This window comes from Impatiens glandulifera, chromosome 8 (genome assembly GCF_907164915.1).
Source record: "Impatiens glandulifera chromosome 8, dImpGla2.1, whole genome shotgun sequence".
Lineage (NCBI taxonomy): Eukaryota > Viridiplantae > Streptophyta > Magnoliopsida > Ericales > Balsaminaceae > Impatiens > Impatiens glandulifera.
The window spans coordinates 43,153,590-43,177,626 of NC_061869.1; the positions used below are offsets into that span (position 1 = coordinate 43,153,590).

Here is a 24,037-nt window from a genome sequence, read left to right on the forward strand (position 1 = left end):
TATTTGTTTCAAGACGCAAAGAATATAATCTTTGGAAAGGTTATGTTTATTCAGTTTTGTGACCAACATGTTTGTGGAAGGATATAGTCTATATAGTCAAATATGAATTATGAAAATAAAATTTGTACATCCCACTTCTTCTTTTTGGAGACTTATACTCAAACTTGTCATTGTATGTGCCTTTCAATTTATGAAAAACATTACCAGCAGGAGATGTAATCGGTAATCCAAAAAGATTAATTATCTTAGTCTTACCCTCAAATGTGACAATCTAATCTATTCATCTTAATTAGAGTGTATTATTTAATTGAACTAATTATGACATGACCCTTGTATAAATCTTGTATCAAATAGAAAACACAGACCCCATAATATCAGCCTAAAACGCTTCATCTTTAGTCAAAGATAAATGTTTGGGCACTGGAAACAATCAGAAGTAAATAAATATATATCACAAAATCTGGTCAATTGTATTGATCGATTCTCAAACAAAGCATCCAACCATAATTCTGAATGGAAGAGAAACATAATGAATAATTACATTGAAATCAATACCAGGATGATTAGTAGGATAATCAGTACCCAGAAGATATCGTGATCGACAACGATGAAATTTTCAGATACATATTCTCCCTCATAAAGATCGTATTCATACACGCACTCAATTTGGTTGACTGTAACCGGAAGCGCTGAGAGTTTATTCACAAAACTCAGCGAGAGCAATCCAACCCAAACAAAAATAAAAGAAGCTAGAAAAATCTAATGTACCTTTTCAAATAAGAAAGAAAATAAATGATGGAAAAATACCTTAAGCATATTCATTTTCGCATAGATTAGATTGAATGATTCTCGACAACTCTCTTGTCAACCAACAAAGATTCCAACTTATTTATTTGTGAATTAATACACTCACTATTAGAACTCAAACTTAACCAGCAATACAGCTAAGGCCTAGATCACCTGATGCTCAAAAAAATATAGGTCCAATGACATAAAAAAAATGAAGATTTAGATAAGAACAAGAATATCTCCTGCTGTAAAATAATGTTAAACCATCGGCCCGATACCGGAATATATTAAATATTAATATATATTAATAAAATTTAAGTGACTTATCAAATTCCAACCACTAACTAATTAACTATCATTAAATAAATATATTAATTATTTTATCATTACTCTTAACAACATTTCCTACATACATCATGCACGCTTAACATAATTTCATTAATTTGCAATAAATGTTTCTCTCTCATATATCTCCATTCAACCTTATTTGAAGAGTTCAAGTCTTCAACTTCTATCTTCACCAAGAGTTCAAGTCTTCAACTTCTATCTTCATCAAGAGTTCAAGTCTTCAACTTCTATCTTCTTCAACTTCTATCTTATTCAACTTTTACCATCTTATATTTTTTTATTTACTTAATCTTCAATATTTATTTTGTAGCTTCTTTTCCGTTTTAACAGCAACAAAGTTAATTTTTTATGTAAGATTTACATGACTACAAGTCTACAACAAAGGTTAGTAAATAATACTTTCATTAATTATAAACTTTTTATTTAATAGGTGGAATCTCTTCAATACTAGACATAACTGATATATACAACAAGAAATTTAGGCATACTTTCATTATATATAATATATCTATCAGTTATAGTTATTTGACTCAGATTAAATAAACCGCATCAAACATTATATCAATTTATCCAAGTGTTAGATGAATTTTCACAACTAACAAACTAGGGTTCTAAATGATAATAGAATATTAATATTATTAAATATTTTTTATGAAATAATTTATAATTTAATAAAGTAATACAATAAATAAATTTATTTTTTATAAAGGCAAAAATAAAGGGTCAATGAATATTAAAAGTTTTTTATATTTAATTCAATATATTAGTTTAAAAATAAAATAGTTTTTTTTTAAAATATTATGTTTAATTATATTTAGAGAATAATAGTTCAACATATTAGTTATTTATTTTTATAAATATTTTTGGAAAAATATTAATATTTAAGACCAGGTAAAAGAATCATATTAATCCTTATTTTCTAAGTAATTAATTGTTTGTCAAAGATTTGAGGTATATTATTAGTTTATTTGTTAATAATGATTGTTTTTTATTGATTTTGTAGGTTGTAATTAAATGTGTTGAAGAAATATATTCAAGATTGATGTTTTTTGTGAGAACTAATTTGATGATTTTGATGTTTTTTTTGTGTTTAAATAAAAATTATGTTCTATCACTTTTAAGTTTGTTTGCATTTTTGTAGTATGGATGAATTTATATTATGTAGTATGAATGAATTTATATTTTATAGTGTGGATGATTTTCATTTTAGGATATAATATTTATTAATAGTTTTAGGTTAATTATATTTTAAAGTAACATATTATATTTAATTTATATAATTTTTTAATATTTAATATCGGGTAATGGGGTACCCATCGGGGATTGGGTACCCTATGAATCGGAGATGGGGATATAAATAGAGTTACCTGTCGGGTTCGGGGTCGGGTTCGGGTAGTAATTTGAAAATCGGGTTCGGGGATGGGTACTTCACTACCTGGCGGGTAGGGTACCCGTTGCCATCCCTAATTTCAGTGGTAAAAACGGAGTAAGACAAGAAGATCCTCTCTCTTCTTACCATTTCATTCTCATCATGGGAATCTTTGAGAGCATTTTTAAAATGCTCCAAAAGAATTTTACGTACATCCACTATCCACAATGCAGGGAGGAAGATATTACACACATTTGCTTTGCGGACGACCTCTTTATTATGACACATGCTGATGTTGACTCTATTAAAACTATTAAGGAAAATGTAACAATCTTTTTTCTAGTGTTACAGGTTTGATTATTAATGAAGGAAAAGTTTGGCATTCTACGGTGGTGTGAAGTAGGAAACAAAATCTAGTATTTTTGACATTATGGGGATTCAAGAGGGAACTTTACTGGTTTGTTACTTGAGGATACCATTATCGGCTAAGTAGTTACAGATTTCACATTTTAGGTCTCTCATTGAGAAGGTCAAGAATTCAATGAATGATTGGGCAAAAAAAAAGACTATCATATGCGGGTCGGATTGAGCTAGTTACGAAAGTCATCATGGGAATCATAGGGTATTGGGCACAATAAATCATTCTCCCAAAGAAAGTAATGAAGGATCTGAATTGTCTTATGATAAACTTTATTTGGGAGAATCAAGGAAGAGGTGGAAAGAAAGTGAAGTGGGTTGATGTGTGTAAGCCGAAAGGAGGGATATGGATGAAAAATTGCATTGAATGGAACAAGACTCTTACGATAAGGCATTTTTGGGCATTAGAAAAGAAACAAGACTCGTTGTGGGTTAAGTGGGTGCATTCAAGTTTATGAAGAATGAAAAGAGTATATGGACTTCAAAGATTAAACCGGAAATGGCCTGGTCACTAAATAAGATTCTCAAGAATGAAGACAACGCTATATCTTTGTTGGTATCCGGTTAGGAAATGGTCGGGGAACCTTATTTTAGTATGACCCATGGTTTGAAAATATGCCTATTGTTCTTAAGGCAGAATTTGGTGGGGTGCGTATTCGAAGTGACTGTCTTTATTTATCAGTTCGTGACATTTGGGATGGAGATTATAATACTCTTCTGAGGAGTATTCCAGAAGGTGTTAAGATTCTTAGCTTCATGCAAACAATATACTTTAATGACAATATCGACTCGCGGGTTTGGAAGGTGGAAAGAGACTAAAATTTCAATTCTAATCTAGCTTGGGAGTATATTCGTTAGAGGGGGGCAATGTGGGTTGGACTCATGTTATATGGTCCTCCAAAATCATTCCGAGACAACAATTTGTGTTATGGTTGTTTTTTAGGAAGAGACTTTCAACTAGGGATCGACTTAAGTGGTTTATAGATTTTCTAGATTCTAAATACCTTCTTTGTGATAACAATGAAGAGACGATGGATCATTTATTTGGTAGCTTCCCGTTTACACTCGAGTTATGGAGACGGTTTACAAAAGTTATGGAGTTAGCTTTTTTCCCTCTAATTGAATTGATATCAAAGAGATGGCAATCTTGAAAGCTAAAGTAATCTTTTTCTTTCAAATATGTTTAAATGTGGTTTTGCTTCTATAGTTTACCATATTTGGATGGAAAGAAATTCACGAGCGTGAGAGGTGGTGTTAATGATGTTTGGAGTAACATAAAGTTTGATTGCAATTACCTTGTTCGGACTTGGAGGCGAATTCCCAAAAATGAGCAAAATTAGTGTTTATGTCAAAATTGGGGCATTAACTACTATAAAGTCACTCAATCTAGCAACTTCAAAACGACATCATAAAATTATTATTGTTTGTTTGTTTGAAAAGTTATAATTCATTTTGTGTTTACTCATTTGGTTTGTAATATCGGTTTTTTAAAATTAAAGCAAATGGTTGTTTTTTGCTAAATTAGTTTGTGATTTCCCCTAAAAAAAAATCTTATTCTTTAAAACTATTTGAACGATGAGCATACTTTAAAAGGAGCAGGTCATAAACATTCTGTACCTTCCACTGACTATGGCGTACAACACTTCCTTAATTACAGGAATCTATGCAAATACATGGTGAATGGTATATCATATTATTACCAATTAATTTATGCTCGGTTCAAGAGCAACCTCACAAAGAATTGAAGGAAGTATGTGGAGAAGATCATTTTGTGTTATAGTAAGATATCATTTTCATATAGTTGGCTCATTAGAGACTTGGAGCATCTCGAAACACAAATTAATTCGAAAATTTTGAACAGAGAAAATCATATAGAGAGAAAAATAGAAGATATAGTGGTTAGGGTTACGTTTCAGAGTCTAGCAAACGAGAGGAAACATTCCTCTTTGTTTCGCACTAACGGACTATAAACAAGCGATTTGATAGAGAGGACAACTCGTTGGCGGGTGTCGCCTTGGAGAATGGTCCCAGCTGTATACCTGTAATCTCAAAATACTCACCTAGGAAGAAAAGAATCGTAAGAGATCTTACAAGAAATAAATGAGCATCTTATACATGTGGTGCTGGAAACCGAGAAGCAATGCGGATGAGGAAAGAACTTGCAATCATAGTCGATAATAGAAAGAGGACAGGCAAGGCTACTGGCTAGGCTTCGTAAGGTGAGGGCAAGACGAGAACTGAATCAGCCTACAGAGAGTGATTTAGGATTTGAATATTCTTTATAACCTACTAATAATTAGAATGGGTTATAAATTTCTAAAAAATAGGAATAAACCTTGGTTCAATTGATTCCTAATATTTTCTTCAAAACAAAATATATTTACTTCTTAGTACATCCCCAATAGCGACGGTGTTTGTATACTGTTGATTAGTAATAGTTGGTAAATATTGTGTTTGCACTTTTATTGATTATTAGCGACAAATACATTCTACCGCCGCAAAATTTGAGGTTGTTGAACCAAATTTTAATAGTGTTTCTAGTCTTGTAAAACTGTATTTTTTGAAAAGATATTTATTTCCAAACAAATCTGCAACCATTGATATTGACCAAGACGCCTTAATCAATGATGAATAAAATAAGAATACTAAAAGTGAACTAAAAATTAATAGGACATGAGAAGTAATGAATTTCCCATAGAACAAGATGAAATATTTTCAGAAAGAAAGACATTTTCTCCTGTAGCAAAAATGCGTACACTCTTACATAGGGCCTAATAAAATCTCCATGAATTTGTTAAGGAGCTTCAAATCGTTAAACCACGTAAAGAGTGTATATTGAATAGGAGTTTATCGAAATAGTGAAATATTTTATTTACAATTGTCTTAAAATGAGATTCACTCATCCAACTATCACTAAAAAAATAAGACCCTCCGGCGATGTTGAGAAAAAATTATGCCAATCTTTAAAAGCGTCGCTAAAATTTTTAACTAACGCTTATTTAAATGTCGGTAACATTAATTAAATTTTCACTAAAAATCTATTTATTTTTGTTTTATATTTTAATTTTTTTTTTTATCATTTTCTCTTAATTTTTTTATATATTTTTTTAAATTAAATAATAAGTATTAAAGACTTCTAAATCCTTTAAATAATAACAATAGAAACATATTTTTTTTAACAATATTATCTTATAAAATTATATTATAGTCAAATAAATAAAAAATATTAACATATTACATATTTTTAATAATGTTCTAAAAGTAATTAGACAAGAACACAAATTTATATACGAAAATATACTCTATAAAAGATAGAAACAACTATTACTCCATAAGTTATTGAAATCAAGACAAAGACGCAAGGAATATTATCTTTGGAAAGGTTATGTTTATTCAGTTTTGTGACCAACTGTGAAAGGAGATAGTCTATATAGTCGAATATGAATTATGAAAATAAAATTTGTAAATCCCACTTCTTATTTTTAGAGACTTATACTCAAACCGGGGGAAATTGGACTAATTAACCCTAAAGATTTGGGCATTTGCGTCCGTGGTCACCGATAATTAAAATTGATCTGGTGACCACTTTTTTTTTTGGACGAAATTACCTTTTTCGCGTAACGCGAAGGGAGTTCGCGTTTCGCGAAGTGAAACAGTGTGAATATATATTCACAAATTTTTTCATTTCCCTCATTTTGTTTCTCTCTCAAGGTTTAGGATCTCTCTCATTTTGTCGGCGGCGGCGAAAACTTTGGCGACGACGACTACGGGGACGACGACTATCAACTGAATCTACAAAGATAAGAAACCTCATCCTTGAATTGATGTTTATAATATAGATTTATGTTCTTATTTGTATATCTTCATTCGAAACCCTAACCCTAACCCAAATCGTTTTATTTTCATGTTTCCAGTAACTCCATCTAAAAACCCTAAATGAATTTATATTCTTATTGTCGATTATCTTCATTTTAAACGATTTATGTTCTTCTTAATGAAACCCTAACCCTAAATCTGTTCATATTGGTTAATATTGGTTCATATTGGTTCATATTAGTTCATATTGGTTCATATTGGTTCATATTTGTTCATATTTGTTCATATTTGTTCATATTTGTTCATATTGGTTCATTGGTTTCTTCATCTTATTGTTCTTTTGTCGATGATGATATTTGCAGATGATATTGTTTCCTCTAGTTACTTAGCATTTCTCTAGGCACTTAGCGTTTTGCTAGGCACTTAGCGTTTCGCTAGGCACTTAGCGTTTCGCTAGGTACTTAGCATTTCTGCACGCGCGCGTAGGAAGTCAAAGAGGCGCAAGTATGAAGTCGAAGAAGGGCGCGTTTCTGCACGCGCTATACCTTATATTTTAAAAAAACATTTCTTCATTCATTTCTTTCATTTTCCCTCTTCTATCCTCTCGAGTCCTCTCTCTCTATAACCGTCTCTTCGTCTCTTCACTGAACTCCTCCTTGCCAAGGCCGCCGATCTGCCTGTCTTCTATCCCCTCGTGTCCTCTCTCTCTAAATGTCTCTTTATTAATCTCAGGTTTGATTATTTTTTTGGTTGTTGCATGTCTTTTTTTGGTTATGGGTTTTCATATTTGCATGTTAAGTTTTAGGGTTTTGGTTGTTTTTGTTTATTTGTTTAAGTTTAGGGTTTTCGCTTGTTTCTGGTTATTGGTTATTGCTTTAGGTTTAGGTTTTTTTTCAAGTTTAATGATCATGTTTTATCAATGGGCATATCCCATATTAGGGTTTTGCGAAGTACTTAACGAAACGCTAAGTAGTTAACGAAACGCTAAGTACTTAACGAAACGCTAAGTACTTAACGAAACGCTAAGTACCTATGGTTTGCGATGGTTTATGTATTTGTTCTTACATTTTAGTTGTTGTTCCTTTTGTAGATGGCAGAAACCACAATTCCTGAGTTTTCTGGTCGGATTTTTTGGAAAAGCGCCCTCTACCTGAAGAAGATTGTTATGAAGTTTGAGGAAATGGATCTTGTGGAGAAGGTGTATAATACCCAATTTAGATATATATTCTCAGCGCCAGTGTTGCAGTTCTCAGGAACTATTGTACATCACATGTTGCTTAGGAGGGTAAGCTCAAACTCCAAGGAGATAACTTTCAATATCAATGGGCAGCAACTTGTGTTTGGTATGAAAGAGTATGCCTTGGTGATGGGCCTAAACTTCGAAAGGTTTCCTAAGGTGAACGAAGAACAATGCCGAGGTTGTCCACCTCTGTCGGTAAAATATTTTAAAGGGAAGACGAGTGTAGTAATGCAAGAGTTGGAGACTACTTTTTTGAAATGCAGAGATAAGGAAGATGCATGGAAGATGGGGCTGGTATGCTTGATTTGCCAGTACCTATTTTCATTTGACCCAAGGAGGGTGGTATTTTCAAAAATCCTCCACATGGTCGAAGACGAGGAACGTTTCCTCCGATTTCCTTGGGGGAAGGTGACCTTTATAGCCACCCTCAAGGGTTTGAACAAGAACATGAGACATCTCAGTCACAAATATTATCAGAAGAAGAAAATTAGTGATGATCCTTATGCTCCTTTTGCTTATAATATTTATGAGTTTGCACTGGCATTTCAAGTGTGGACATATGAGGTCATCAAAGGCTTTGTCCCTAAATTTGCCAGAAAGAATGAACTTAATGATCCTCTACGCCCAAGGTTGTTAGTCTATCATTCCAACAGGAAGAACACCTTGATCGAGATAAAGTCTGCCCTTGAGACCATGGATCTGACTGAGATGGAAGAGTCCTCCATGGAGAAGAGGTTATACAGTGATGAGGACTTTGAACAAATAGATGAGTCAACTGATGAATTTTTTGAGGGATTTACAGAAGGGAAGTTAGTGAAAGAGGATTATGATGAAGAGGAAAGTGAACATGACGATGAACATGAAGAACCTACTTCCAAACCAAACACCCGGAAGAGAAAGGCTTTAGTTAATCTCAAAGAAGCAGTATACCTGTAGAAGAAACTTGCTTATGAATCGAGTCCTGCCAACATTCCTAGTCCCCCATCCGCGACTAGTCTTGGATTACCTCCAACATCTTCTGTTGGATGTAAATGTGAAGAGCTGAAGGAGGAGGTAAAAGCGCTGAAGGAGGAGCTCATCAAAGAGGTGAAGGAGGAGCTCAAAGAGATGAAAACAACTTACGAAGAAACTCAAGAACATCACAAGGCTTATATTAAAAAGTTGGTTGCTAGTATGTCCGAACAGTTATTAGCCAAATCCAACTAAAGGATGGCCATGTTAATAGCCAAATTAGATAATATGGAGGAGGAGAAGAAGAAGAGAAAATTGGACAAGAAGGACAAGACTGAGGTAAGATAATAAAACTTAACGTTTCGTTAAGTACTTAACGAAACAATAAGTACTTATCATTTCGTTAAGTACTTAACGATTGTTGTTCATAACTGACCACAATGTTGTTATATTTTTGTAAGAAGGGAATGTGGAGGATATGAAGACAAATGAGATGGAGATGAAGGATGGGAAGGTGGAGGAGATTAAGACGAATGAGATGGCGATGAAGGATGTGAAGGTGGAGGAGAGTATGGATGCAAAGGATAAAACTGAGGTAATTTATACTTAGCGAAGTCAAATGTTGTTTCGGGAAGTGAACGCTGACCACAATGTTGTTCTATTTTTGTAGGAAATGGAGTTGAAGGATGGGAAGGTGGAAGATAGTGTGGTTGTAAAGGTGGAGGATAGTGTGGATGCTATGAAGGGGGAGGAGAGTGTGGATGTAAAGGTGGAGGAGAGTGTGGTAAAGGTGGAGGAGAGTGTGGATGTTGTGAAGGTGAATGGTGGGGAGACTGAGAATGCTGTGAAGGTGGATGGTGGTGAGATTGAGAATGCTGTGAAGGTGGATGGTGGTGAGATTGAGAATGCTGTGAAGGTGGATGGTGGTGAGATTGAGAATGATGTGAATGAGGATGGTGGGGAGATTGAGAATGATGTGAAAGTGGATGGTGATGAGATTGAGAATGATGTGAAGGTGGATGGTGGGGAGATGTTGCTATCCGATATGATTCAAGAAATAATTGAGAAAAAGAAGGAAAAGGTCAAGGTCAAGGTTGAGAAGGTTGAGAAAGATGCCAAGGATGAGAATGATAAATTCAAGGTCAAGGTTAAGAAGGTTGAGAAGGATTCGAAGGATGGGAAGGATAAGAAGGATAAGGTCAGGGATGGGAAGGATGATGATGATTTCCAATTATACAACACTCCACCTAAAGGAGTAGTTCCAAAAAAAAGAGTGAGGAAGCAGAAGAAAGATTAAGACTACACCAACCCTTCTTTGTCAAAACAGTCAAAGACAAATGATCCATTAACTATCAATCCCCTTTAAAATTTAATGATGAGTTGTTGGTTCAATTATAGAATTGGTTGAAAGATGTATCCACCAATGATCAGACAAAGACTGTGTATACTTACGAAGCACCAAAAAAGTTGTTTGTTGGAGTTCTAACAAAGTGCACATGCATAAAGATCCTGCAAGTCTAGCAATTCATAATAATTCTTTAACTTATTTTAAGGTGTTTGATATATACTTCATTTTCCCCCATTTTGCAGGAAGTCGACGTATTCTGCCACCTGTTGCAAAAAAGGATTGCGTAGTATCCCAAGACATATAAACATTGTAAAGTATCAATCGGGGATTGCTTATTTGGACATTTGATGAGGCGAGAGCACCCGAACTTTAAAATAGATCCTCAAAATTATCCAATAACATAGGTATTTGATCAGTACTTCCTGGGTGTGGACCATAGACATATGCCAGAATGGCCATCAGTAGACGATATTTACGTGCCTTTCAACATTGGCAACAAGCACTGGGTACTATGCATCGTTCGTCTACAAGATAATCACATTGACGTTTATGACTGCAACTCGAGTATTTATAGGAATCTCGATCCATACTTGAGACCTTTGTGTGAGATGATTCCACGATTATTTGCAATGGGAGCCACTGATGCTGAGCTACAAAGGTTTCCTAAGTTCAATTTCCAGAAACTGATATATAAAAGGTTGCCACACCCAGCCAAAAATGCAGTCGCTAAAGTAGGGGAAGTCCCTAGAGCAGCAGAAAGTTGGGATTGTGGTGTATTTATGCTTATGTACATGGAATACTTGACTGATGGTTTAGGTGTAAAGAAGGTGACCTCCAATGAAATAGAGTTTTTTAGACAAAAGATGGCGGTCCGTTTATTTCATCAAATTATAGAACCTTAGTTTGTATTGTAATCTTGTATTGATTTTTGGATAGAACTTGACTGGTGCTTATGTATTCTAATCTTGTATTGCTTTTTGGATAGAACTTGAGTGGTGCTTATGTATACTAATCTTGTATTGCTTAAGTTCCATTTTATTTATAATATTTGTAGTTTTAATTTAGTCTGGTTGGTTGGTTGGTTGGTAATTCATGTTATAATGGTGTTCTTGTATTGCATATAATTCGATGTACATAAATCATACCAAGTAACATGAACTAACTTTAAATTTAACTTATCGAAACGCTAAGTACTGAAAAGTACACAAATAAACTAGATACAACAAAGAGAGTACAACTTATCCCAAACATAATACAACTTATCCCAAACATAATACCACTTATCCAAAACATAATACAACTTATCCAAAACATAATACAACTTATCCCAAACATAATACAACTTATCCCAATCAATCTAAAGGCTCATATTGTTGAGATGATGGCTCGTGTTGTTGAGAAGATGAGTCATGATGCTTAGATGATGATGTTTTTGCAGTAGATGGTGCAGGCATGACTTCTTTGCATGTGGCCCTATTATGTCCTAATCCAGCACATAAGCTACTGCTTTGCATGTGGCCCTATTATTTCCTAGTCCAGCACATGAGCTGCATCGTCTCGGGGCCTTACGTATCTCACCTCGAGATGACCTACGCTTTGTTTTTGGGCGCCCTTTCTTAACCTTAACAGGTGGTTTTAGACATACGCTTTCCTTGATCATTTCGGGAATATCCCAATCGTCTTCATGACCAGCAGGGTAACATGTTTCCGCATATGCATTCATCCAAGATTCACTTGTGTAATACCTGTCAGAATGGAAAATAAAACGATTAAACAATTGGTTAAATAGATTGAACATGTGAGCTTAATAATACCTTGAACAAAAGTCATAACAAACCAAAGTGCAGTGACGGGCAGCAGCCATTGCATACGTACAAGGAAGACCAGAAACTTCAAATACCCTACAAGTGCAGTTCATGTATTTCAAATTGACTTTAAAATGAGACTCATTGCCATGCACATAAAACTAGAATCGATTAAGCGATGATACTTTATAGAATCTGGCCTTCTCGAATCCCTCACGTAATAAATTTTCATAAGTTGGAGATAACACTTCTTGGTGGTTGGACGCTCTTTTTCTTCTCTCATTAAACCAACCTTGTATTGTCAATCTTAAATACTTGGCCATTGAGGTAATGAGGTACTTTCTGGCTTCCCTGCTCTGACTATTAAAACTCTCAGCATAATTGCTTGTGAGTTGATTGTATCGCTTACCGGGGAAAAATACTCTACTCCATCTTTGAAATCCAATTTCTTCCAAATAGGCAACAATCCTATGATCTTTAACCCTTATGTTGTCAAAAAAACGATTAAACTGGGGGATAGTGTACGCACGAGAGGCCATATCAAACTCCATATGATAATTATCAGTTTTGAATTTCGCCATAATATTCATCTTTATGTGATATGTGCACGCACCGTGGTATGCTTCTGGAAAAAACAACACACAAGGCATTGGCGATGCTTGGGTGTCTATCGGATACGAAGACGAGATCATCAATTAATCCAATTGCTTCTCTCAATTTTTGCATAAAATAAGTCCAGGAGTTATTATTCTCTAAATCAACAACGCCGAATGCGACAGGATATAATTGTTCATTCGCATCTAATGCAATAGTCGCCAATAGTTGACCTCCCACCTTGTGCTTAAGAAAACTGGCATCAACACACAATACGGGACGACAAAAGGCTTTGAAACTCCTAATAGAGAGGCCTAGGGACATGAACATATACTTGAAGTGGCCGAGCTCGTCTGTCTGGATGTCTGTTATGGTACCCGGATTATGCTTCTCCAACATGTAAAGGTATGAGGGTAATTTTTCATATGAATCCTCTACCGTTCTTCGCACCTCCACTAAAGCCATTTCCCTTGCCCTCCAAGACTTATTATAAGTCAAATTTATCTCAAAAGTTGTCTGCATGTGTTCAATTATTTTCTTAGGCAAGTGATTATGGTGATGGTCCATGTACTTACTCTTCACACACTGCCTAATAACCCATGCTGGTGTTTGCATTTTTTTCTCTAGCCTCGACAGAACTGAGCATGAGTGTTGTTGGTCGAATTTCCGGATCTCAAACATCTCAGATAATTTACGTTTCACGGCACGCAATCTCCACTGGCATTTCTCATCCAAACATTTCACATACCAAAGATGTTTTCTTGACTTCTCCACCTTCAATTCAAAATGATTAGTCATCGCATATTTATATAGCATGAGTTGTAGTTCTTTTTTATTTTCAAACAAGGCACCGACTTCCAATACGGTTTTGTTGGGTCAAATTATTTTGACTAAGTGTTGAAATAATTTACCCACTGATATTTTGATGATGAAATAATTTATGAGTCTTGATACAGGTGTATAATGACAACATGTTATTAGACTTGGATCTAATGAGGGTCATTAGACCGATTTTGATCACCTTTCGTATAAATTTAGATGCAGGTCTAATGGAATTAGACGTGAGTCTAATGGAATTAGACGTACAGTCTAACTCATCGGAGTTAGACGTACAGTCTAACTCATCGGAGTTAGACGTGCAAGTATAATAGATGTGTAAAGAATTAGACGGGTAGTCTAATGAATACACGGAATTAGACGTGAGTCTAATGGAATTAGACGTACAGTCTAACTCATCGGAGTTAGACGTGTAAGTATAATAGACGTAAAGAATTAAACGGATGGTCTAATGAATACGCGGAATTAGATGTGAGTCTAATGGAATTAGACGTACAGTCTAACTCATCGGAGTTAGACGTGTAAGTCTAATAAACGTGTAAAGAATTAGACGGGTAGTCTAATGAATACACGGAATTAGACGTATAGTCTAAGTCATCGGAGTTAGACGTGTAAGTCTAATAGACGTAAAGAATTAGACGGATGGTCTAATGAATACGCGGAATTAGACGGGTTGTCTAATTAGTGAAAGTTAGACGTGAGTCTAACTCCTTCAGACAAGTCTGGGGTAGAACCGGAATTAGACGGGGCAGTCTAACTCAGTAGATTTATACGTGCCGGTCTAATGGTTATTATAATTAGACGGGTTGTCTAATTAGTGAAAGTTAGACGTGAGTCTAACTCCTTCAGATTAGTCTGAGGTAGAACTGGAATTAGACGGGGCAGTCTAACTCAGTGGAGTTAGACGTGTCGGTCTAATGGTTATTATAATTAGACGGGTTGTCTAATTAGTGAAAGTTAGACGTGAGTCTAACTCCTTCAGACAAGTCTGAGGTAGAACCGGAATTAGACGTGTAGTCTAACTCTGTGGAGTTAGACGTACCCGTCTAATGGTTATGTAAATTAGACACGAGTCTAATTATATTAGACCATGCGGTCTAATAGACGTTTTTCATCAGAAGGAGTTGACTTATTTCATTAGACTAGTCCGTCTAACTGAAATACGTCTAATGCTCTGATTCAAGCAGTACGCTTTAATCTAGCATTTCTCCTACCCACGTGCTATAGTTGTACCCTACTTCTGCTCCACTTTCCTGTGAAGATAAATACAACAGCTATATGTATCCAATCAAGGAATGCCACGTAAGAGAATTTTCCTCACATTACCCGTTTTGCAGGTACATCCCTGATGGAATATTCGGCGCACTACCAGTTCGGTACGGCCACGATCCTTGTGATCAGAACCTGCTGTGTACAATGGAGGCTTTCCAATGGAAGAGCGCCACGTATCATTCTTGAAGATTCGACCGTTGGCTCTTGCTCAGTATTTAATCAATCCTTAGAGCAACGGACGAAGCACCAGATTTTATTAACCAATCTTACGAACAAGCATTTTGATTTTGAAGAGAGAGACTACTCAATCATCTTGCTTACTGAACTTATTCTGTGAATCTTCTTTCTGATTGTACTGTGTGTGAATCGAGAGAGAGAGCTAGAATCAAAAACACCATTAGCTGAGTGATATTCTTCATCTTCTTGTAATTGAACAGAAAGTGTTCTATTCAATAGTGAGCTAAGTGTGTGTGTAAACTGTATTTGATTCTCATTATATAGTGAATCCTTCCGGTGGTTGGAAGAAGGGGTGATGTAGGAGAGTTTCTCCGAACATCTATAAACAAACTGCTGTGTTCTTCATTTTCTGTCATCTTTTCATATTTCATCTTGTGCTTCAAACCCAAGTAAACAATTCCGCCTTGAATCTGTTTCAAGTGTTTACACAAGTTTGCGTAGAATAGAAAGAGATATTAATCCCTAACAGGATTTCTATCAAACCGTTTTTCATAAGTCTTCATCATTAGCCAGACCCCCGTCTCTATTGATAAAGCCGATCCTATCAGGTTTGAGTAGTTAATGCCAACGCAAATGAGGGGTCTGTCGTTGATATGTCTGTCGTGTTTGTCGGTGATATGTTTGTCGATGGTGTACCAAATGATGATCTTCTTGTACTACATGGTATACCCAATGATTATCTTCTTGCACTAGTAGGTCTACCCGTTGATGCTCTTCTCGCACTATGTGGTGTAGGTATTGATGCATGCAAGTCCTCAGTAAGTGGGATGTGAGGTAAAGAGTTATCTCCGACTTCATTACTTTCAACAAAGACATCCGAGGGTACAACTTCTGGTACAATTTTCAAAGTAAATTGTGGTAGAATACTTTCTTGAGTTGGGTAGGTAAGTAAAGGTATCTTTTCTTTAGTAAATGGTGATTTCTCTACTACAGAGACACACAATGGTGACACAGTTCGACCCAAAATCAAGCGTGATAAATATATGTTCTAATCCTCAACTTCTTCAATAAAAACGGGTCTAGGATTTGTAATATTCGGAATATCATACTTCACTTGCAGCACTAAATCATATGTAAATTTCTGCACGTTAAGTCTTTCATGGACTTTATCAATTAATTCAGCATAACGAGTACTTTGGGGTAAATCCAATGTTTTGATTGAAGAGGCATCAAAATACAATATTCCATTAGCATCAACTTTCCACTCTCCATTATAGAAAACAAAAACTTTGGCTGCAAGAAAAATAGAAACGGGATAATTAATACTGTGAAATGGAAACCCTTCGCGAAACGGGAAGTATCATCGGATGAAACCCTAAACAACACAGTGATTCGAAAATGCAGAAATGAACAACAATAAACTTTAAGTACATAAACTTACCAAGTGGTACAGTGTTTGTGCTCGTCGTGGAGCTCATTGTGTATATCGCCGCCGCTTACCGCCACCGCCGGCGAGTTTAGAGAGAAGGAGGAGAAAAGCGGAAGGGAAGAGAGAATGGAAGAAAAGAAATAAAAAAAAGATGGCCGAATTATATTATATAGTAAGGGTATTCTGGACTTTTCACAGTGTTTCACTTTGCGAAACGCGAAGTCCCTTCGCGTTACGCGAAAAGGGTAATTTCGTCCAAAAAAAATAAAGTGGTCACCAAATAAATTTCAATTAATGGGTGACCACGGAGGAAAATGACCCTATCTTCAAGGTCATTTAGTCCAATTTCTGAAACTGGTCATTGGATGTGCCTTTCAATTTATGAACAACAATACCAGCAGGAGATGTAATCGGTAACCCGAAAAGATTAATTATCTTAGTCTTACCCAAATGTGACAATCTAATCTATTCACCTTAATTAAAACCTTAATTAGAGTGTATTTTTTAATTGAACTAATTATGAATGGAAGAGAAACATAATGAATAATTACTGGAAACAATCAGAAGTAATTCTGAACGGAAGAGAAATATAATGAATAATCACATTGAAATCAATACCAGTATAATTAGTAGCAGAAGATATCGTGATCGACAACGATGAAATTTGCAGATAAATATTCTCCCTCATAAAGAACATATTCATACACGCACTCAATTCGGTTGATTGTAACTGGAAGTGCTGAGAGTTTATCCACAAAACTCAGCAAGAGCAATCCAACCCAAACAATAAAAAAGAATCTAGAAAAATCTAATGTACCTTTTCAAATAAGAAAGAAAATAAATAATAGAAAAATACCTTAAATATATTCATTTTCGCATAGAGCGAATGATTCTCGACAACTCTCTTGCCAACCAACAAAGATTCCAACTTATTTATTTGTGAATTAATACAATCACTATTAGAACTCAAACTTAACTAGCAATACAGTTAGGGCCTAGATCACCTGACGCTCAAAAAAATATAGGTCCAATGACATGAAAAAATGAAGATTTAGATAAGAACATGAATATCTCATCTCCTACTGTAAAATAATATTAAACCATTGGATCAAAACTATATGAAATACAAACAAGGATTTGACACTTATAAACTCTAATTTGGAATTATGCAGAAATGTAAAAATTTGTGTTTCTGTGAATCATAGTGAATTTACTTCACAGAAAAATCATGTTTTGTGTAATGGAGAAGAAAACCAAGTTACTACTTGTTACCTCAGACAGCCATACAAGCCCAACAAGAATGTTAGTCACAGTCAAACCTAGTGTCAGTAAATCATTAAAAAAGTTCTTCAAACTTAGTGTTAGTGTCTAAATCACTATCGCTAATCTAATATAATTCAGGTTTGATGGTAAAAACCATAATCTAATCTAATTCAGGTTTGATTGTAAAAAATCAGCAAGAACAGATAAAGAGAGAAAGAAAGGTACCAAATAATTGAGTTGCACATATTACCAAAAAAGTAATGATAGGGGGAGCGAAAAATATGTAGCGAATGGGGAAGCGAACTACGTGGAGTGCTGATTAGATATACTGACTCACTATTTATTTATTTCTCTTTTATATTTATTAATAATATTCTCTCTTCTTATTAATTACATTTTCTCCCCTCTCTCTTAAATAAGACGCATTCAATAAAAATATTAATTTTTTATTATTAAAAAACACTTAATAATTTATCTCTTTAATATTTATTATTATAAATATTCTTTTTTTAAAATTATTGTAAATGTCACTATAAACAAGCATTTTAATTATTTTTCTCTCTCAATAATTTGTTTTCTTTTATTTATTGAAAAATATAAATTTTATTTTCAATAATAAAAATGACTCAAATTAAAATAAATAATAATTAATTGTGTTAATTAAAATTTATATATAAGAGAATAAAAAAATATATATTTTAATTCAATTAATTAATTCTATCATCTATCCATTTAATAATATATATTAATAATAAAAACAAAAATTATTAATCATTTTACTCAAATTAAAATAAATAATAATTAATTGTGTTATTAAAATTTATATATAAGAGAATAAAAAAATATATATTTTAATTCAATTAATTAATTCTATCATCTATCCATTTAATAATATATATTAATAATAAAAACAAAAATTATTAATCATTTTACTCAACAAAAATTATTAATCATTACGGACCAATGTCGCGCAATGGCAATTGCAATTGCAATTGAAGAGGTATTTCCGAATTCTCAACATCGTTTATGTCTTTGGCATATAATGAAAAAAATTCCAGCTAAATTAGGTAGTCATTCTCAGTATAAAATGATAAAGAAACAATTGAAGACCATTGTGTATAACTCCCTTACAGTTGATGAATGTGATGAGAATTGGCAGAAAATGATTAAGGAGTTTAACTTGGACAATAATATTTGGTTGACATTTCTACATGAAGAACGTAATAAATGGATGCCTGTATATGTCAAAGATAAATTTTGGGCAGGTATGTCCACATCTCAGAGAAGTGAAAGTATGAATGCATTTTTTGATGATTATGTGCATTCTAAGACATCATTAAAGCAATTTGTTGAGCAGTATGATAATGCTTTGAAGAGTAAGATTGAAAATGAAAAAAAATTGGATTTCATTTCTTTCAATTCAATCATGCCCGTAATAACTGGTTATCCTATTGAGAGACAATTTCAAAGTGTGTACACTAACACAGTATTGAAATTGTTTCAAGATGAATTAAGAGGATTAATGTTTTGCAATGTCTCACTAGTAAAAGAAGAAGAAATAACTTTGATATTTGAAGTAGTAGAGACTATGTTGGGGATAAAAGGAGAACCTCTACGAAAAGTTTGTTTTGTGGTACATTACACTGGATTAGACTGTCAAGTTAAGTGTTTGTGCCGACTATTTGAGTTTCGAGGAATTTTATGTAGACACGTGATCTCCGTATTGATAATGAATGGGGTGTTTGAGGTTCCTATGAACTATATTATGGAGAGATGGTGCAAAAATATAAAGCATGGGTATCAAAGTATTACTAACCTATATGATGATCATAGTTGTGATGATGTCAGTTATCGACGCAAAATTCTCACTCCATTGATATATGAGATTCAACACCTTGGGGAGAAAAATGACAAAGGTTGTTCTATTTTTGTGGATATTTTGAAAGATGCAAAAGACAAACTAATTGCAATTGATTTTGAGCATTCAAGTGCTCAAAATGATTGTGATTTGATACCAATTACTAACGATGGTGAAAAGCTTAAAGGAGTGACAATATCTAGTGTAAAAACAATACACTCTCCACTAAAAGTACGAGCGCGAGGTCGTCCACCCACAAAGAGAAAACAATCTGTTATTGAACAAATTGTGAAGAAATCGATTACAAAGGCTCGAAAAAAGGTTTGATTTATTATGTTTTAGACAATTATTTTTAGTATTAAATTATATTAATTTTATTTTAAATTATATATTGTTTCTCATTTGTCTTGTAGAAATGAAGTTTTCGATGTCAATATGTTGACGATAGAAAACTCGTGAAAACTACTATTGCGTGATGATTAAAGACAATTTATCGATTATATTATGTTGTTTGATTTTCTAAAAGGAGATGTTATGATATATTTTGGACCATGTTTTTTTGGTAAGTTTATTTTATTGATATTTTTTAATTAGATTTGGTAATTTATTAATATAAAATAGGAAATTAACTCAAGTAAATATTTTTAATTAAATATAACACAATTAATTATTATTTATTTTAATTTGAGTCATTTTTACTATTGAAAATAAAATTTATATTTTTCAATAAATAAAAGAAAACAAATTATTGAGGGAGAAAAATAATTAAAATGCGTGTTTATAGTGAAATTTACAATAATTTAAAAAAAAGAATATTTATAATAATAAATATTAAAGAGATAAATTGTTAAGTGTTTTTTAATAATAAAAAATTAATATTTTTATTGAATGCGTCTTATTTAAGAGAGAGGGAGAGAAAATGTAATTAATAAGAAGAGAGAGAATATTATTAATAAATATAAAAGAGAAATAAATAAATAGTGAGTCAGCATGTCTAATCAGCACTCCACGTAGTTTGCTGCCCCATTCGCTACATATTTTTCGCTCCCCCTATCATTACTCTTACCAAAAATATTGTACGACATTAGGAAGAGGCTTCACTACAGTGTCAATACATAATACACGCTGAGAAACTATATTTGCATTAAATAATTCAGAAATTAAACCAAAGGAAATCTAAAAAAAATTAATAATGAAATTTGACAATTTGAATAGGAATCTTGTCATGATGCAATGAGAAATGTTAGAAAGAAACAAGTTGTGAGGGAAAAATAAATCATTATGATTTTTTTATGTTGGATTTTGCAACTGCAAAATTACAAATCTTCTTAAAAATCAAACCTGTAACAAATCAGTTTCCAGACGAACAACAGATTTATCAAGAACTAAAATAGCACAAACTAAATGACAAAACAATATACGTGGTTCGGTCAAAATCGATCTACGTCTACGGGAGAAATATGTTTCACTAAATCGAATAAATGTCAATAGTAGAACCTTACATGCCCTGCTTTTAAATGAAAGAAGTGATTACACTAGGAATGATTGAAATATTCCACAATCAAAAGCTCCCTCTAATTTTTCTTTCTAGATATCCAAAGAACAAGAAAGAAACTAGAAAATCCTTGATCTATTCTCTCTCTCAATCTTACTGTGTTATGAGAAAAATACTATAAGAATGTATTTATACTCTAACCCGTTTTCGTGACTGAAAACTCTAACCCATTTACCCGAAATTTAAAACCCGCCCACAATGGCAAGGAATACCTCAATAATTTTCCCCCTTGCGAGACATGGGAGAATGTTTATATAAACATTCATCATCGTGATGCTCCTGCCAGAACCATTTCGGCTTTGGCACAACATATCTCATGTTTGCCACTTGGAAATCCCTTTGTCATCATATCTAACTCGTTCTTATCTATATGCATTTTCTCCAAGTATAACTCTTTCTTCTCGAGCACTTCACAGATCCAATGGTATCTTCTTTGGATGTGTGTTTGAACGTGAATGGAAACTATGATTCTTGCTCACATGTATAGAACTTTGTGAGTCACTAAACACCACAAACCCGTCTTGTACAATGCCTATTTCTTTCAACAATTATTTCATCAATCATATTTACTTACAACATTCATTATTATCAATATATTCATCTTCTGTAGTAGACATAGAAATACATTTCTACAGACGAGACTGCCATGATACAACTCCTCCTCCAAAGGTAAACAAATATCCTAAAACTGATATCATTGTGTCAATATCACCACTCATGTCTGAATCAAAAAACCCTTTAACATGTGGCTTTCTAGTACCATAACACAAAGCATATTTGGAGGTCCCTCGAAGATATCTCATTAGCCACTTAACCACTTCCAAATGTGTCTTACCGGGATTTGAAAGGAAACGACATACTACTCCAACCACATGAGCTATATCTGGTCTTATACAAACCATTGCATACATCAAACTGCCTATTACTGAAGCATATAGAACACAAAACATTTCTTGTCTTTCCTCTTCATCTTTGAAAGTAAGGGTGTTTAATATTTGGTTTGAACTGAATATCCGACCGAATTCGAATTCACTGAATTCGAATAAATCGAATTCGAATTTCATTTTTGGTTTTCGAATCGAATTTCAAACCAATTCGAATTCAAATATGGTTTTCAAATTGGTTTTCGAGTTTGGGTTTCAACTCAAAAACCAAACTGAAAACCGAATTATTTTTTATTATTTATTCTTCCAAACTTAGTTTAAGAAAAAGTTCAAAATAATCAAATTAGAATATTTTGAATTCAAACTTTAATAATAAAATACAAAGGAAAAAAAAAGCATCAGTGGTGTAGTGGTAGTATAGTACCCTGCCATGGTACGGACCCGGGTTCAATTCCTGACTAGTGTAAATTATTTTGAGTTATGCTAGTTCCAAAAAAAAACAAGTTCGGTTTGTCGAAATTCGAACCGAATATCAAATTTGAATTCGGTTCAAATAAAATTTATTTGAATTCGGTTCGGTTTTCGAAGTGGCTAAAAAAATAAAAATACGAATAAACCGAATTGAGAAACTCGAATAACCCGAAAACCAAACCGATGAACACCCCTACTTAGGAGACATTATCTTGTTTATTTTTAAGTGTGTAGACAATAGACAAGCAACTGGCTTTGCCTTGTCCATATAGAATCGTTTTAAAATCTTCTCAATATATCTCTCTTGAGAAAGCCATAGCCTTTTCTTCACCCAATCACGAATGACCTGCATTCTAAGAATTTGTCTTACTTCACCCAATTCTTTCATCTCAAAAGACTTAGACAAATCTTTTTTCAAATTGGCAATCTTCAGTTTATCTCTCCCTATAATCAACATATCATCAACATATAGGAGAAGTATAATAAAATCATTAGAAGAAAACTTTTGCACAAAGACACAATGATATGTAGACGTCTTCATGTACTCATGCATGGTCATGAATGACTCAAACTTAAGATACCACTGCATTGATGCTTGCTTCAAACCGTACATACTTTTGACAACTTTGCACACTTTTCTTATTGTAACCTTCAGGTTGCTCCATATAAATATCTTCATCCAAATTACCTTGGAGAAATGCTGTATTGACATCAAGTTGTTCAACATCAAGGTCCATATAAGGAGCTAGACCTAACACCACCCAGATGGGAGTCATTTTCACTACCGATGAGAAAATCTCATCATAATCGATTCCATGCCTTTGGCCAAAACCTTTGACAACCAGCCTGGCATTGTATCTTAGCTTGGTACTATTACCTTCTTTCTTGATCTTGTACACCTATTTATTTTGTAATACTTATATGTTCTTTGGTCTTTTAACAGTTCATATGTGCTATTTTTCAGCAATGACTTCATCTCTTCATCCATGGCAGCTAGACATTCTTCCTTATGAGAATTCTCAAGAGCCTCCTTATAGCATATAGGATCTACACAATCAGTTAGAATAACATATTCGATAGCAGGGTACTTAGAACTTGATTTTTTCTCCCTAGTAGACCTTCTAAGTACCTATGTTTGTTGATTCTGTTGATTTCCATATTCTAGTTGAACTTCAAAATCAGCCTCAATATTATCACCAAGATCAGTTTCTGTATCATTTCCATGGCCTATAGCTTGATCTTGAGGAACATCATCATTACTATTTGAGTCTGAAGCTACATGTGGCCTTGTCTCCTCACCATCATGACACAACTCAAGACCAGAAAGATTACGTATGTATGCATCAAACTTTTTAACATCTTAAAAATTCTCAAAAGTCTGGTCTTCAAGGAATACCAAATCTTGGCTTCTCAAAGCCTTGTTATCAACTAGGTCATAACACATGTATCCCCACTTTCCATCACCATAACCCAAAAATATGCATTGCCTAGTTTTTGCATATAATTTAGACCTCTCATCTTTTGAAACATGTAAAAAAGATCTGCAACCACACATAAATTGTCATAATTAACATCTTTACCTGACTAGATGCGTTCTGTACACTTATAATGGTT

The 24,037-nt window shown here is 33.8% G+C and overlaps 1 protein-coding gene across 1 annotated transcript in view; it reads left to right on the top strand.

The window, feature by feature from the left end:
- Window positions 1-18,628: 18,628 nt before the first annotated feature.
- Window positions 18,629-24,037, top strand: part of LOC124913358 (protein FAR-RED IMPAIRED RESPONSE 1-like) — a 28,586-nt gene continuing 23,177 nt past the window's right edge. Inside the window, exon 1 of the mRNA XM_047453948.1 lies at window positions 18,629-19,834. Within this exon, the coding sequence (XP_047309904.1) occupies window positions 18,629-19,834 (1,206 nt within the window). The remainder of the gene's footprint in view (window positions 19,835-24,037) is intronic.